The sequence below is a fragment of the Anabrus simplex genome, chromosome 1 (genome assembly GCF_040414725.1).
Source record: "Anabrus simplex isolate iqAnaSimp1 chromosome 1, ASM4041472v1, whole genome shotgun sequence".
In the NCBI taxonomy this organism is placed as follows: Eukaryota; Metazoa; Arthropoda; class Insecta; order Orthoptera; family Tettigoniidae; genus Anabrus; species Anabrus simplex.
Genome location: NC_090265.1, coordinates 217,536,554 through 217,555,257, shown reverse-complemented (window position 1 = coordinate 217,555,257; position 18,704 = coordinate 217,536,554). Strand labels below are relative to the sequence as shown.

Genomic DNA, 18,704 nt, shown 5'->3' with positions numbered 1-18,704 from the left:
TTATTGAAGCACAGTCTGATAACTGCATACGGGAGATAAAACTCCACAATGGAATTAATGCCCGCCTAGCAATTCCAAATGGAAATTCTAAGTTCCCATAGGGAATTAGATTCTTTTCCACCAATAGAGCATATCAAAATCAGATCAACATTAGATGGATGGCTTTTCCGGCGTTTGCTCTATTAACCAGCGTTTCGTCTTAGGTCTGACACTAGACTCTTCAGAGTGGGATGTGTCAGACCCTACCCACTGACGCTGGGGTGTATGCAGGTGAACTTATCAGAAGCTTATTTATTGAAGCACAGTCTGATAACTGCATACACCCCAGCGTCAGTGGGTAGGGTCTGACACATCCCACTCTGAAGAGTCTAGTGTCAGACCTAAGACGAAACGCTGGTTAATAGAGCAAACGCCGGAAAAGCCATCCATCTAATTTTGATCTGATTTTGATATGCTCTATTGGTGGAAAAGAATCTAATTCCCTATGGGAACTTAGAATTTCCATTTGGAATTGCTAGGCGGGCATTAATTCCATTGTGGAGTTTTATCTCCCGTATGCAGTTATCAGACTGTGCTTCAATAAATAAGCTTCTGATAAGTTCACCTGCATACACCCCAGCGTCAGTGGGTAGGGTCTGACACATCCCACTCTGAAGAGTCTAGTGTCAGACCTAAGACGAAACGCTGGTTAATAGAGCAAACGCCGGAAAAGCCATCCATCTGATTTTGATATGCTCTATTGGTGGAAAAGAATCTAATTCCCTATGGGAACTTAGAATTTCCATTTGGAATTGCTAGGCGGGCATTAATTCCATTGTGGAGTTTTATCTCCCGTATGCAGTTATCAGACTGTGCTTCAATAAATAAGCTTCTGATAAGTTCACCTGCATACACCCCAGCGTCAGTGGGTAGGGTCTGACACATCCCACTCTGAAGAGTCTAGTGTCAGACCTAAGACGAAACGCTGGTTAATAGAGCAAACGCCGGAAAAGCCATCCATCTAATTTTGATCTGATTTTGATATGCTCTATTGGTGGAAAAGAATCTAATTCCCTATGGGAACTTAGAATTTCCATTTGGAATTGCTAGGCGGGCATTAATTCCATTGTGGAGTTTTATCTCCTGTATGCAGTTATCAGACTGTGCTTCAATAAATAAGCTTCTGATAAGTTCACCTGCATACACCCCAGCGTCAGTGGGTAGGGTCTGACACATCCCACTCTGAAGAGTCTAGTGTCAGACCTAAGACGAAACGCTGGTTAATAGAGCAAACGCCGGAAAAGCCATCCATCTAATTTTGATCTGATTTTGATATGCTCTATTGGTGGAAAAGAATCTAATTCCCTATGGGAACTTAGAATTTCCATTTGGAATTGCTAGGCGAGCATTAATTCCATTGTGGAGTTTTATCTCCCGTATGCAGTTATCAGACTGTGCTTCAATAAATAAGCTTCTGATAAGTTCACCTGCATACACCCCAGCGTCAGTGGGTAGGGTCTGACACATCCCACTCTGAAGAGTCTAGTGTCAGACCTAAGACGAAACGCTGGTTAATAGAGCAAACGCCGGAAAAGCCATCCATCTAATTTTGATCTGATTTTGATATGCTCTATTGGTGGAAAAGAATCTATTTCCCTATGGGAACTTAGAATTTCCATCTAGCGGTGATTCCGAGAACTTTTCAAACCGTCCTCGTATGCTGAATTTCCCTTCAATATGGAACTGCATGATAAATGGGAATGGAAGAAAGCACAGTAATGCACACAACATCCAATTATTACTAACTAACTCTTTCAGACAGTCTTTTAGATAACTTGTGTGTACCAGATTAACTTTGAATCCAAATGTATTTCCAATAATTTGACAGAACTATGTTTCTCATCTAAAATTGATTGAATTAAGAGAAATTAAATAACTTCTGTCTTGTTACTATTTAAAAATAGTTTATTAGCCTGCAACCAATTAGATGATTTCTATAGCATCTCTAACTTTTTATCTTCCACAGTTTTTAAGTCGTTACCAATTGTTATGATAGTGATAACATCTGCACAGAGCACTGACCTACAGGGTAAATTAGTTACAATATCATTTATATACATAAGGAAGAGGAAAAGTCATACAACAGAACCCTGAACTACACCTGTTTGTACTTTGAGTGCTACAGATTTTTGGTTTTCAACTTGTACGATTTGATGTCTACCATTGAGATAGGATGTGATTAATAACTCTACATCTTTAACCCCATAATAGTTAAGCTTTCTTATTAGTATACCATGTGGTACAGAATCAAAAGCTTTACTGAGTTCTAACAATGTAGCACATTTTATGTGGTGAGACTTAAAACCCTGTATTAGCTCAGTCACAACAGTTTCTGCAGCTTTAATCCATTGAAATACTAATTTTAATGTACTGAGCATGCGTGTGTATACAATTTTTTCATGCATAAGATACAATTTTATGCTACTAAGATTCATACATATAATCTGCAATATACTGAATTTTAATCATACCCTTGTTGGATGTGATTAAGTACAGCACCCAGAAGAACAATTTCTGTAGGTCCTGTTTATGATGGGTTTTATTCCAGAATTTCATATAAAATCATATTTGGATGGTTAACCACCTGTTTTATTCCATTCCCAGCCATCTTTCTTTGTCTTTTTGTAGGCAGGATGGATTTCATTATCATAATCACTTTCAAACGCGTCATCACTCTCACGTGAAATTTTTTGTATTGCTGCTGTAATTTTCACTGCTAGTACATAAAACTGTTTAATTTTCTAAAACTACATCACTGCCAAATTCACTCTGACTATCCCATAATATATGTTTGATTTTATTCCTTGCAATACAATGTTTATTAGGGCCAGCCATTTGTAGTGATTATCAAGCGGGTAATAACGCAATCTATGATGTTCGTTCCAACTTCAAGAGAGAGCAGATTCCCAGCTTTCAGACAGTATACTGCATGTCATGCCATCTATGGAGAGAAGGCTTGAACTAGTTTCAGAAAGCTTACCTCTCAGTAGACTGCCTGTCAGGCGTCTGTGAATAAATGGTCACTGCACGCGCAGCCGCCTGGTAAACGACAAAGTATGCCAATGAGTTAATGGTGTATTTACCAGTTCTGAAACCGAACTGTGTGTTATTGAATAAATTGTACTTTTAAAAATATGTTAACTGCTCCTTTATGCAATATTCTATTATTTTAGATATAACTGGAACAATTGAAATGGGTCGATAGTTGCTTGGATCGAATCAATCACCATTCTTAAAGACATGTATTGTGACTAAATTTCAAAATATCTGGAAAAATTCCTTCAGTCAGTATCCAGTCGATCAGCTGAGTTAAAGGGAACTAATATTATGCCAATAATTTGTTTTACGATATAGTTACTTAATTACAAGTCATTAATCTCATTTTTGATCCGTATTGACGATAGTGATTACAAACAATTTATAAAATATACATTTAATGTTAACCTAGTCAATACTTACAATACCACATTTTGTGGTAAAATAATTACAAATGATAGAAAGGTTGTGAACATGTTTCGCCCTTCTTAATGGGCATCATCAGCACAATGGATAATCTTAAAACAAATAATTACAATTAAGAACGTTTACAAATATTGGTCATATAAAATTGGAATGAGATGTTATGATGTTGAAAGTTATTTTCGATATAATGATTAGAAAGTTTGACGTGAATGTTGCAAACAGAAGTTAAAACTATTGTAGTACATTTTTACAATATTGTCTAAAAAATATATATCAGCATTCGTCTGGAATTGAAATGGATCCTCTTCTTTTAATTTTTGGTGAAAGTCAATGTTATTGGTAAATATGTTGGAAGATAGTCCGCCTAGTCAATACTATTCATTTATTTACCTTTCACCTTAACATCTAGTACATGTTTCGAGAATATTATGCATTCTCTTCCTCAGCTAGTGGATTAAAATTCAGTATACAATAAGACCTGACTAAAATACGGGGGCCCCCATTAAAATTCAAAACAGTGAGTATGACAATGTGACACTTAAAAATTTTGGATAGTACAAACATAGAATTAAAATCCCATTTTGTCAAGTACAAATTAAAAACACAATATAGTCTAATTAATGTCTAATTAAATACAACGTCTTGTGATGATATGAATTCACAGTGTCCTTGAAGTTGCCTTGCGTAGTTCAAAAATGTTGAGTTAAGAATGAATGAAATTGCATTAAAACTTGAAATATTGGACACAGCGTCGTATAATGATGTGAATTTACGGTGTCCTAGGAATTATAATACTATCTTGCGTAGTTCAATTGGATTTGTACAAGAATAAATGATGTTGCGTTAAAACTTGGAGTCCTGCCATTATCTTCGGTTGATAGATGTATTATGCAGCCAGGTTGAAAATAGGTTAAAATGGTCTATAAAAAGGAAATGAAATAAAAATTAACAAAAGGCTCCGACATGAACAAATGAGAATACAACGGGGTAAAAATATTAAACCTTACCAGTGTGATGATGTAAATATTACGTGTGGCATGCATGTGTTAGGTAGATGTTGAGGCACCTGATGTTGTATGGCAACTGGTTACAGAATTACATTGGGTTGCGTGTTGGATGGAAGGAGGGGTGGAAGGAACCGCCCCTGATACTACAGTCATACTTCCCCCCTTACACGCTTGACATCATTTGGCCTCTTACTAGGGTATTGGGTTACCAATTTAAATAACTGATTGTCTTCTGCAATGTGTTCATTTAGGTTGTTCTCATTATCAAATTTTTGCAATTTGTAATCTGTAAAATAAAAGGATTAAACTTACGGTTAAGGTTTGTTGATGACGCGTTCGCAATCATTAATGAACAAGAACTCAAGCCAAACGAACTGTTAGACCAATTAAACAACCTTGATAAACATATAATGTTTACAATCGAGTTGGAAGATAATAAAAGTCTAAACTACTTAGACGTAACATTAACTAGAGACAATAAAAACCTGATTTACCAAGTATTTAGAAAACTTACACACACAGATGTTATTAGGAAAGACTCGAACCACCCAGGAGAACATAAGAAAGCGGCATTTTACAGCTTCATCAATAGAGCAGTAAGAATACCATTAAACAGAAATGATTTTAATAAAGAGATAAACATTATACAAGATATTGCCAAAAGAAACGGTTACCCCAAAAGCTATGTCAATAGGATAAAGAGTAAGGTCGTGAATAGACCTAACACCCTACTTGTAAATAAGGAAGAAAAAAAGAAATTCGCTACATTCACATTAATAAACAATCATACAGTTTGGCTAAACTATTTAGAAAACACAATATCCATGTATCCTTTAGGACAGACAATAATAATAATAATTTATTGTTCAATTCGAATAGTGTAAACACCAACAGTAGGTTCAGTAAATCAGGAGTATACAAACTGTCGTGCCAAGATTGCGGAAAAAAATATGTCGGACGGTCAGGTAGAAGTGTGGTGGTACGGTATAAAGAGCATGTCAATGCATGAAAACATTCTAGATACTCTGCAATGTGTGAACACATGCATGAAAGCAACCATCATTTCACAAATATTGAACGTGATATGACTTTATTACATTCATTAAGCAAAGGCAAACAAATGAATGCCCTAGAGAAAGGGGGAAGTATGACTGTAGTATCAGGGGCGGTTCCTTCCACCCCTCCTTCCATCCAACACGCAACCCAATGTAATTCTGTAACCAGTTGCCATACAACATCAGGTGCCTCAACATCTATCTAACACATGCATGCCACACGTAATATTTACATCATCACACTGATAAGGTTTAATATTTTTACCCCATTGTATTCTCATTTGTTCATGTCGGAGCCTTTTGTTAATTTTTATTTCATTTCCTTTTTATAGACCATTTTAACCTATTTTCAACCTGGCTGCATAATACATCTATCAACCGAAGATAATGGCAGGACTCCAAGTTTTAACGCAACATCATTTATTCTTGTACAAATCCAATTGAACTACGCAAGATAGTATTATAATTCCTAGGACACCGTAAATTCACATCATTATACGACGCTGTGTCCAATATTTCAAGTTTTAATGCAATTTCATTCATTCTTAACTCAACATTTTTGAACTACGCAAGGCAACTTCAAGGACACTGTGAATTCATATCATCACAAGACGTTGTATTTAATTAGACATTAATTAGACTATATTGTGTTTTTAATTTGTACTTGACAAAATGGGATTTTAATTCTATGTTTGTACTATCCAAAATTTTTAAGTGTCACATTGTCATACTCACTGTTTTGAATTTTAATGGGGGCCCCCGTATTTTAGTCAGGTCTTATTGTATACTGAATTTTAATCCACTAGCTGAGGAAGAGAATGCATAATATTCTCGAAAGATGTACTAGATGTTAAGGTGAAAGGTAAATAAATGAATAGTATTGACTAGGCGGACTATCTTCCAACATATTTACTGTTACTAAGTCAATACGGATCCAATCCCGACCATCATGGTCAAGATTATTAATTAATAATATTATTAATAATAGTCAATGTTATTGTCGTGTTCACCGCCAAGCAGATTTGAAGAAAAAGATGTGTATAAAACATATGTTCCTATTGTGGAAATTAGGTCAGGAATGAACAATTGGCGTTATTTCTTCAGTTAAACTGGTTAAAACACCTTCAGGTGAGAATACATTGAAATGGAATATACGTTGAAAATTTATCCGATGTACAAGTTGGAATGGTTAACGCTATAACAGTAGTCTTCCAGATTGTTGTGTAAATCTCAATGGTTAGAATCGAATGCCGTGGTGGTTAGAATCAAATGCCGTGGAGTGTCTATCTTGTTCTGTTATTAGCGTTAGTCTAATCATGATATCGAAAATAACTTTCAACATCATAACATCTCATTCCAATTTTATATGACCAATATTTGTAAATGTTCTTAATTGTAATTATTTGTTTTAAGATTATCCATTGTGCTGATGATGCCCATTAAGAAGGGCGAAACATGTTCACAACCTTTCTATCATTTGTAATTATTTAACCACAAAATGTGGTATTGTAAGTATTGACTAGGTTAACATTAAATGTATATTTTATAAATTGTATGTAAAAAATTAGTTACTTAAGCCATAATAATCTTAGTAATTTGAGGAATTTCATTCTGCTACTATATTAAGGACTTTTTCAGGCTTTATCTCTTGCCACCTAAATGGAGCTCTGCAAGTTCCAGGAATTCCATTACTTTTTAACATGCTATCGTACATAGTTTCATTATCACATGAGCTGTTACTGTGTTTCATATATTTGAAGCTATTTACAAAATATTCATTCAATACATCAGGTTCTATTAACATCGACACTATCCTCTGTCCTACCAATTTCAGTATTTATAACTGACTAAGCTGCTTTACATTTATTTTTTGAGTTGTTAATAGAATAATCATTAGCTTGCTTTTTTGCTCCTTTAATTTCTTCACGATAACACTTTTTAATAAAGACATACGTTTCTTTATCATCTGAAGAACCTCCTCTTTTGCTTTAATGTAATAAATAGGGGGTGGATGTTGTTGACCTAAAGAATAACTAAAAATGATCAATACAATGCCTTTAAAGTTACAGAAAAGTGCCATAAAATAAGCAAAACATGACTAAAAAAACTGTTCAAAATGGTTTTACACATAATATAATCCATGTTCTGTTCATTGCATAGCTCTTATTTTTACAAAAATAAATATCTCATCATTTACTTGGAGGTGTATATAATATGGATATAAACATTTACTGGATTTAGTGCCAGCACTCTACCCCCACAACGAACCTGGGAACTCCTTTGCACTCATTACAGATTTCAGATGTTTTTCCCAGTTAAAGTGCTGATGTATAGTCCGTACTCACTTTAACATTGCACAATTTACAAACTACAAGGTGCCCATCTGTCATAAACACATAGTTCTCAAATTCATTTGCTAACTGATTTAAAAACCCACTTTGCAGTGGTTTCACTTTTGTATGTTTCTTGCACAGAACTATTGTATACACTTCGGAGGATAATTCTGTACTTAAGCAGAAAGTTGACTGTTGTTTCCAATCCCTTCTCTTTTCTCTGTTCTTTGCTTTGAGGAACACAGAGGTGAATGACTGGCTGCAGGGCCGGATGTGAAGATTGGGGCTTGAGACACATTAGGAAATATTTTCTCATAATTATACGAATTGTGTTTTTCTGCACATATCTGGGATATACAAGTCTCACAGAACCCTTGTTTAGTCACCTACAACTGCTGATCAGTTTGGTTGGCCATGAAAGATAGTTGATAAATTTACCCATGCATAAGAAAGAATTACAATTTTGTATATTGTCACATGTGGACAATGTATCTGACAATGAAAAATGAAAACCTACAACCTGTTTTCCAGTCAATGACCAGGTCAGGGATGGAATGAATGAAGCTCCCATCTTGCGGCGAGGATAGAAATTGTTCCTGCTGCCAAGGCCTGTCGCACTCGCTCAGGGGCACTGATTAATGACTAACAGATGAAATGAAATGATATTGGAGAGTGTTGCTGGAATAAAAGATGACAGGGAAAACCGGAGTACCCAAAGCCTCCGGTTTGTCCAGCACAAATCTCACGTGGAGTGACAGGGATTTGAACCACGGAATCCAGCGGAGGGAGGCCGACGTGCTGCCGCCTGAGCCACGGAGGCTTCACAATAAAGAATACATGCCTAAATTTTAAAAACTTTAAAATGATCCAAACATTCTTCAAAATGGTATATAATGAACTAAAACCGAAATAATGACAGATTATCCCAAATCTGGTCAATAATGCAAAATGAATGCAAAATAAAAACGTGTTGATATCCTTTGTTATACTGTAGAATGAATATCTGTAACATTGAACAATGTTCTAATGCAAAGGAAAAAAGATGACATTTCAACAACATCCACATCCTAGTAATAAATCATAATTAGATTCCTAATAGTTGCAAGGCAGGGAGTGTACCATTTCCCTTTCTGTTTACTTCATATTTACCTGATGCGTCTATCTTTGTTTTCTAAGACAACATACTCTCATACAGGATCCTAACATTGGCAAAAAAAAGTTCAGTTGCTTCTGATACATTACTGGAGTTTGCTATCATGTTTTCAAAATTTATGTACAGTAATTCATTTCTCAGCTTATCCCTCTTACTGCCACGCCTATTTACAGTAGGTATGCTAAGAATGCCACCTGCTTTACGACCAAATTGCAAGGTTGAACAAGATGACCCATAATTCTCCAAATTCTAAATCCAGATAATTGATTATTGTCCCAAATTTCTCAGAAAGTTTGACTGTATTGATATTGATAGCAAATAATACCAAATAAGAGGTCAGATTTGGGGAAGAAAAACTTTTCCTGGGAAATTAGCACGAAGCAGATTAAATTTTTCAAGTTCAGATCTACAAGAGTTACCTGAAAGACGTAAGTACTCACCTAAGAATGATGTGTTAGGATGTCTTATGATGTGTACTTGCTCGCAGTCAGATGTAAAAAAGGATATTCTGCCTAGTATTTATTGAATTCTTTTAACACTACAAGAAAATCATGTACTTGTTTACACTTTTTCAGTCACTACAATTTTTAACACTTGTGGACCCCCAAGCATAATAGTTGGAGCCCCCATCTGCACTTTACACACTGTAAATGGGATCTCTTTACTGGTCCGCCATCTTTCTTGCTAAACACGGCACATCATTTTAGGTTACGTCCCGGAAGTTTTTCCAGTAGCGCTCCGGGAGAACTTGGATCTGTCGGATGTTGTGCTGGAGATAAGGGGTTCTTTTCTGACATCCACTCATTTTCGAGTTCAAGAATAATGGAAGATGTCAATTTTAACTTCGTCATTTCTTGGTAGAGGAGTTTTCCTTACAGATAATATATGCATTCAGGACCATTCTCGTGAAAATTGATAAGAAAGCCTTCTTCCAAAACTTGAGTGTCCGACGCTCATCTTGGTAAGTGTATAGCATCATATCCAAACTATCAACACCCACTATAAATTCGTTGCACTGGTGTATAATTGTTGGTTCTGTTATCTTCTTAGGGGGTCTGTTCTCTTTCTTGGTTTAGTGGTAGTTTTGCTCTTGGCAATAAAATGCACACACAAGAGCAAAACTGGATGCTTTTTAAAGATTTTTTTCCCGGTAGCAAATTTACTTTTCAGTTCTGAAGGGATATCCTTCCTGTTTTACTAGAGAGTACCTGTGAAGACTGTTCCCTTAGAAAACAAATGCTGGGCCAGACTAATCGTAGTAAAGAAATTGTCCGTTATCACATGATACCTCTTCATTAGGTAGTTGCCTGTCGCCAGTAATTTAGTCACAACAAGAAATGCTAGTCCATGTTTCTGTATATTTTTAATGTGATACTGAGTCACACAGCATCCTGAATTTTATCCCTCATTTGTGATGTTTTTTGTTTGGAAGATACTGCAACAATGATGAATGACTTTTTTTTTTTGCTAGGGGCTTTACTTCGCACCGACACAGATAGGTCTTATGGCGACGATGGGATAGGAAAGGCCTAGGAGTTGGAAGGAAGCGGCCGTGGCCTTAATTAAGGTACAGCCCCAGCATTTTCCTGGTGTGAAAATGGGAAACAACGGAAAATCATTTTCAGGGCTGCCGATAGTGGGATTCGAACCTACTATCTCCCGGATGCAAGCTCACAGCCGCGCGCCTCTACACGCACGGCCAACTCGCCCGGTGAATGACATCTTGTTCCAACAAATGACTTGTCTATGCTAAGGTGTTGGTGGGGAGTGTAATGGTGTCTGAACAAATTGTTGGTGTGATCCATAGGAGGACTGAAGTGAGCACATGATCATATATCCCATGCCCTGGTGGAAACAATGAATCAGTATTCAAAAAGGTGGAAGAATTTCAGTATTAGCTGGAATCTGTTCCTTGAGAACATCATCTAAAACCATGGGACGACTCAAGAATAAGTGTTCCAGTATGAAGATATTGTCGGCATGTGTGTAATTCCCATCTCTGACGATACAGTGATAAAACCTAGGGTGATAATGAGTGTCACTTCCTACGAAAACCTCCCGGAACACATATCTTTGGGGAGAATTACTACCATCACCATCATTCTCATGACAGTTATTTGCTCCATCACTAAGTTCGGAATCCTCCAAGCTCTCAGATATATTCGCAGCTCTTACACGGTTCCCGCCATAACCTCACCACTGTCACCGTCACTGTCCGCGTCATTATTCTCAGAATCACTCCCATTAAAGGGTGAAGTGTTCAAATACTCCACCAATTAATCATTGTTCGCAAACACATCACCGTAAGCATCATGCCTTCCTGCCATTTTCACTAGCTACTCAGTGAAACTTCATAAAACATACACCAAATTCAAGCACTGATAAAACCCGAACAAGCAAATGTAGTGACAATCTGCATGCAATAATGAAAATTCTGTGCTTTTATTATCCTACAACAACCATTTTTCCTCACAACAATGAAACAATACTCATTAATTTGTGTTTATTAAGGCACTAGCGAGAAGAGCGCAGTCACGTTCCCAGCAATTTTAGCAGGAGTGGGGAGGAGCACAATAGCGCTCCTCGGCACTCTGAGGGTTAAAAATATTATCTCACAACATACTAAAGTATTTAAGTTGTCTGTGGTTATTTTGTTTTCCGAAGACACTTTTGAATTTTAACCAGAGATCGCACTGATCAGACAAAGGAGGCTCTGTGACACCACATGTAAAATCACTTTTATGAACATTAGTAATGATATTGTCTAAACAGGAATTTTTCTAGTGGGTTGGTCATTGGAAAGATAGAAGACCTTAAGATCACAAAAATGGACTTTGGCATATGATTGAACTGAAGTGTGAATATTAATGTCTCCATTGTAATAGATTTTATAGTTTTGATACCTTTCCAAGTACTCAGACAAATTATTCCACAAGTTCATAAAGATGTTAATGTCGGAATCAGGTGTTCGAAAAAGAGAAACAATTATCAGTTTAATATGAGTAAATATCACCCCAGGTACTTCAAATAGCTTTTCTACACAGAACTGATCTTAGTTTCAAATAGTGTATTTCATGCTGGTATTTATTTTATTCTCTTATATATTGCAACTCCACCATTTGAAATCCTACTTCTACACAAATATCTAATTACCTTGTATCCTGGGGGAATATAAAAGTCAACCTCTTCCTTTACAAGCCAATGTTCATTTACACAGAATATCAAAAGAGAATGAATTCAGGAATACAGTAAAACCTCGTTAATTCAAAGTCATTGGGACTCAAAAATCGGACTTTGAATTACGTGATTTCGAATTAATTGCCAATTCGTAATTCAGAAGTACCAACCCTTGCCGCATTACAAAATATTCTAGGGCCCGTTACTGCATGCAGTTAACCTTGATTCACAGTTGAAACATTTCAAATGCCATGGAAAAACTATTTCCGAATTGTATCCAACAAGGTGCATTTACAATGTTCAAATAATGCACTTGGATAATTCACTGACAAACAAAACCTCATGCAACAAAAGAAAAAGAAAATCACTCGATTCAAAGACGAGGATAAATGGTGCTGGTTCCCCTGTGCAAATGCATTATTTTTTGGATTTTTCGCATTTTAGATGCCTTGTACATGCACGGAAAGTGCCCGACGCCCTTAAAACATTGTGGCTTATCGAACTTCCCTATGGCGAGGGGAGAATTCTCTCATTTCCGTGTGCATTGCAACACAGTACAATGACTCTCACCCTTTACAATTTCCCGGCTGACACTTTCTCCTTAAATACCATAAGACCGTTTGGGCTCGGCATTAAAAGAAAGCAATGCAGTTTCATCGGCAATGACAATATTGTTCGGTGCCTACGAATTTATTATATGAGCCACGTTTTTTCGTCAACTGTCGGCATCGCCAGTGTACGCGGATTCTGTTTCTCCGCACACTGCCTCTTGCGTGATATTACAGCGTTCCTTAAATACAAAACAATTCCGATTTCGCTCGAACTTAGCAATTATGAAGCACACTGCAGACACACCAAAGTGTGTGAAAGTGCAGAAAGCTACCCCTGCACATTCCTCCAGAAGACGTGTTCTATCATGATGCAGATAAATTTTGAATTAAAATTGCTCTGTAACATACTATTGTTTTAAAATGTAAAGGCAGTTTCAGATTAAAAGTCTGAATTTTGGTAATGGGGCCCGACATTGTACTTCGAATTATGAATTATCCGCATTTTGAATTGAACAATTTAAATAACATGCAAAACCAAATCTCATGTTTCCAGGAACGAGAGCTTCTTTGAATTAGACGGGATTTTGAATTAACCAATTTTGAATTATCGAGGTTCTACTGTATTTCAATTTCACCTAGCTAATTTCTGATGGATTGTAAGTTGATATGGAAAACAGTTCAGTATTTATATAATCTTTGGTAGCGATCTTAACTGTTCATGGAGATTGGTCCAATGAAAGCTTTTCTCTGGTATTAACATCTGTACTGTTTCTTAATGTTACCTTTACCTCATAATTTGCGACTAACAAAATGAAACAAATGATCATTTCAGTAAACTCAAGACATACAGAAAGAAGTTTGATGTATAGACCCATATCAGTTTTATTATTGTGTTGGTGAGGTGATAGTGCCTCATGAAGAACACTAAATACTTAGGTGTTAATGTGATCTTCATTGGGGTAATCATATTAACGAGGTTGTTAAGAAAGGTTACAGGTCTTTTCACATGCATATGAGTATTTAGAAGTTATAGTAAGGATGTAAACAAAAGGGTGTATAAGTCTCTGGAAAGACCGCAGTTAGAGTATGGTCCCAGTGTATGGGACCATCACCAGGACTACTTGATATGAGAATTGGAAAAAATTCAAAGGAAAGCAGCACTATTTGTTATGGATGATTTCCATTAAAGGAGTAATGTTACAAAAATGTTGCAAACTTTGGACTGGGAAGACTTTGGAGTAAGGAGACAAGATGCTCACTATGTGGTATGTTTCGAGCTGTCAGTGGAGAGTTGGCATGGAATGCCATAAGTAGACGAATAAGCTTGAGTGGAACTTAAGATTTTTTTTTGCTATTGGCTTCATGTCGCACCGATACAGATAGGTCTTATGGTGATGATGGGATAGGAAAGGCCTAGGAATGGGAAGGAAGTAGCCGTGGCCTTAATTAAGGTATGGCCCCAGCCTTTTAAAAATACGGAAGAACAATATGAAGATAAAGTTTGAATTCAAGGGGACAAATTGGGGCAAATATTCATTTATACGACAAGAAGTAAGGGATTGGAATAAATTCTCAAGGGAAATGTTCGATAAATTTCCAAGTTCTTTGAAAATGTTTAAGAAAATGTTAGGTAAACAACTGATAAGGAACATGCCAGCTGGACAACAGCCCTAAATGCAGGTCATTGATTGATTTATTGATTGAAAGGAAGAGACTGAAAATCGAGAAGAGTAAAAGAGCTATATTCTACTATGATATGAATTGTATTAAATGACTTGGGATACCTATTAAACTGAGTGGATCAAAAAAAAAAAAGTTACTTGAGTGAAAAGCTTTCAATGTTGTCACCGGTCTTGCACACCCACAACAGAACAGACAAGAAGTACTTACATATCTGTATTTTCAACTACACACTCGCAGACTCCTTTACATCCCTCTCCAAACAGACCATCTTGACAAGCCCGTTCTGTACAGTTGACTCCCTTCCAGCCTTCAGTGCAGGTGCAAGATCCATTGATAGGTGAACAAGTGGCATCATTCCCACATGTACAGTTATTGGTGCAATTTGATCCCCATTTTCCTTCTGGACAGGTCTCCAAGCACTGAAACATTTAATGACTATAGTACTTCTCCAAAAACAATGCTTAGTTTCAAACAAGGAGCAGAAACAGAATATAAGATGCAGTGCTTACCCTCTCTCCTCGGTAACCTGGAAGGCACTCGCACATGCCAGTTATGTGGTGACATGAAGCTCCATTGAAACAGTCACATGGTTGGGTACAATTTATTCCCCATGTTCCAGCAGGACAACGATTTGCACATACTAGACCCTAATAGCAAAGGGAAAAAATATGTATTAAATTATTCATATAAAAAGAGGAAATTGTTTTTGGTCATTTCCAACTTTCCACCATAGGAAGTAAAAAGCAATGGTAAAATGAGAGTGCAGTGTAAGACACTTGTGACAATGGTTGAATAATACAAAGTAATGTTATTTGTTTATGTCCCACTAACTAATTTTACTGTTTTCGGAGACGCTGAGGTGCCGGAATTTAGTCCCACAGGATTATTTTACATGCCGGTAAATCTATCAAAAACGAGGCTGATTTATTTGAGCACCTTCAAATACCACCGGACTGAGCCAGGATCGGACCTGCCAAGTTGGGATCAGAACACCAACGCTTCAACTGTCCGAGCCACTCAGCCCGGCTGACATTGGTTGCAGTGCTTGCTACCAATGTAGTAGAATGCAAAGATCACAGATTATATCATACAACTAGCTATTGTATCTGTCGTAGAAAGGTTAGTTCTTCATACAATTACAGTAATGTATTCTAGTGGAGATCATAGAGGTAGTGGTGGTGAAAGTGGTTATTGTTTTAAGAGGAAGAAAAACTGGACAACCATCCTTTATTTAACCAGAGGGGGAAAAATAGAAGGGGTCCAACACTTTAAAAAATGAAGATAACAGCTAAAGAGAGAGAGAAGGGCCACGAAAGGCATGGAAATGAAGACTCCCTAGGCCTCGTAAACCTAATACCGTTGGGGTCAGAAAAGAACCAGAGTTGACCAAAGTAGGTCAGATAGGATAGATGAAAGTGAGGAGCTTGGCAAAAGTAAGTGGAAGTAATGCCAGGACTCAGCCAAGGGCCCCGTGGTCCCCAACCCACGCTTTAAGTTAAGAGCCCTAGGGTTCTAGTGGAGATGAGCTGCAGCTGAAGAGACAGAGTAAATCTTTACTAACTATAGCTAATCCATGTGATTTTTATTGTTGATTAGTTTTAGGGGCTTAGGACATTGTAACACATCACTGCCATGTACTCCTGTGTCAAAAGTTGTCAGATACGGGTCTTGTGGTGGTGGTGATGGTCAATGTCCATTATATGCTTCTTCCCTTTCAGTGTCTTTCCTGGCTTACCAAATGAAGTTCCTTCAGTCTTGCATTGTCTCTGTTGTACTAAAATTCTCTTGACCATCCTGAAAGACACATTTGTTGCATTTGCTACTCTTTGTTGTACTTTGAACAACTCTATTCTATACTTTTCTAGTTTTATTCTTACTCCCCTCAGCTTCTTTCTTCATAAAACTAGTACATATTGAGAACAACCTCTCATGTTGCATTTTTTTTTTTTTTGGTCATAAACTTCAGTTTAGAATTTACAGGGAGCATAACTCACATGGCAGATGAACAGTAAGAATACACACTGACAATGAACCGATTTGCTTAAAGCTACTGACTGTACTTCTCGATGAAATCTATCACAAGAAGCAGCCCCTTCCCTTCCCACTCCGTATTTCACTAGTACATTAGCTGCTGATCAATATGAGATATGTTAGTTTTAAGTAGTAGTAGTACTTAGTAGTTAGTAGTAGTTTTTCTGAATTTATTACATCATCTGTAATTGGAGAAGTAATGACTGTTGTTGATAATCAAATCAAATCAAATCAAATCAAATCAAATCAAATCAGTTACAGCTGAAAACATCTAAGTGAAATTATTATGGTCACTGTTTATACTCCCCCAGGTAATTGTTTTTACTTTTCTTAAATTGTGAAGCTACAGAATTACACTAAAACCTTGTTAATACGAACTATTCTAACACAAACCCTCGGTTAACATGAACAAAATTTGGATCCCGGAAGAGAATGTATAATTTCTTACGGGAGGTATCCTCCGATAACATGAATTTTGGTTACCACGAACTCTTTCTTAGCCACAGGAGGCTTCATTATAAATCATTTTATGTGAATCATCGACGCTATCCATTGTTAATCACAAAGTTTATACAAGGAGTATTTTTAATACCACCTATTCAATACAATTTATTCCACTATAGTGTGGTTAAATACACGTGGAAATTATCAGAAATTTGAAGGGTACATGTTTCGCCCACTATTTATTGGGCATCATCAGCCTCAATCAATCTTAAAACACACGTGGTCTAAGGAGTCATAAACGTAAAACGTATTGATGAATATTTACGAGTGTTAACACTGTGGATGCAAAATGTTTACAGTACAAAAATATTGAATAAAACAGAACTTATACTAAAATCACTTTGAAAAATTGAAATGTTCATCTAAAATTAACTGTCACACATCGTTTTTAAAAAATAATCCATGTCTGACACTGAAATGGATCTTTTTAATGAAAAGCTTGAACAATATACACTGACTGACAGAGCAAATGCAACACCAAGAAGGAGTGGTTCGAAAGGGATGAAAGTTGGGGAAAAAACAGAGATGGCACGGACGAATAATTGATGTTTATTTCAAACCGATATGCAGGTTACACAATGCGCACGGCATCGACTCAGTAGGATGTAGGACCACCGCGAGCGGCGATGCACGCAGAAACACGTTGAGGTACAGAGTCAATAAGAGTGCGGATGGTGTCCTGAGGGATGGTTCTCCATTCTCTGTCAACCATTTGCCACAGTTGGTCGTCCGTACGAGGCTGGGGCAGAGTTTGCAAACGGCGTCCAATGAGATCCCACATGTGTTCGATTGGTGAGAGATCCGGAGAGTACACTGGCCACGGAAGCATCTGTACACCTCGTAGAGCCTGTTGGGAGATGCGAGCAGTGTGTGGGCGGGCATTATCCTGCTGAAACAGAGCACTGGGCAGCCCCTGAAGGTACGGGAGTGCCACCGGCCGCAGCACATGCTGCACGTAGCGGTGGGCATTTAACGTGCCTTGAATACGCACTAGAGGTGACGTGAAATCATACGCAATAGCGCCCCAAACCATGATGCCGCGTTGTCTAGCGGTAGGGCGCTCCACAGTTACTGCCGGATTTGACCTTTCTCCACGCCGACGCCACACTCGTCTGCGGTGACTATCACTGACAGAACAGAAGCGTGACTCATCGGAGAACACGACGTTCCGCCATTCCCTCATCCAAGTCGCTCTAGCCCGGCACCATGCCAGGCGTGCACGTCTATGCTGTGGAGTCAATGGTAGTCTTCTGAGCGGACGCCGGGAGTGCAGGCCTCCTTCAACCAATCGACGGGAAATTGTTCTGGTCGATATTGGAACAGCCAGGGTGTCTTGCACATGCTGAAGAATGGCGGTTGACGTGGCGTGCGGGGCTGCCACCGCTTGGCGGCGGATGCGCCGATCCTCGCGTGCTGACGTCACTCGGGCTGCGCCTGGACCCCATCGCACGTGCCACATGTCCCTGCGCCAACCATCTTCGCCACAGGCGCTGCACCGTGGACACATCCCTATGGGTATCGGCTGCGATTTGACGAAGCGACCAACCTGCCCTTCTCAGCCCGATCACCATACCCCTCGTAAAGTCGTCTGTCTGCTGGAAATGCCTCCGTTGACGGCGGCCTGGCATTCTTAGCTATACACGTGTCCTGTGGCACACGACAACACGTTCTACAATGACTGTCGGCTGAGAAATCACGGTACGAAGTGG

General features: G+C 38.0%; 1 protein-coding gene across 2 annotated transcripts in view; it reads right to left on the bottom strand.

Moving 5' to 3' along the window:
• The window catches only part of LOC136885811 (protein draper), a 314,515-nt gene that overhangs the window by 101,201 nt on the left and 194,610 nt on the right, over positions 1-18,704 (bottom strand). For both annotated transcript variants that reach the window (XM_067158547.2, XM_067158548.2), the window contains exons 7-8: positions 14,970-15,107; positions 14,668-14,879 (exon numbers count right to left, since the gene is read on the bottom strand). In XM_067158547.2, coding sequence (XP_067014648.2) covers positions 14,668-14,879; positions 14,970-15,107 — 350 coding nt within the window. The remainder of the gene's footprint in view (positions 1-14,667; positions 14,880-14,969; positions 15,108-18,704) is intronic.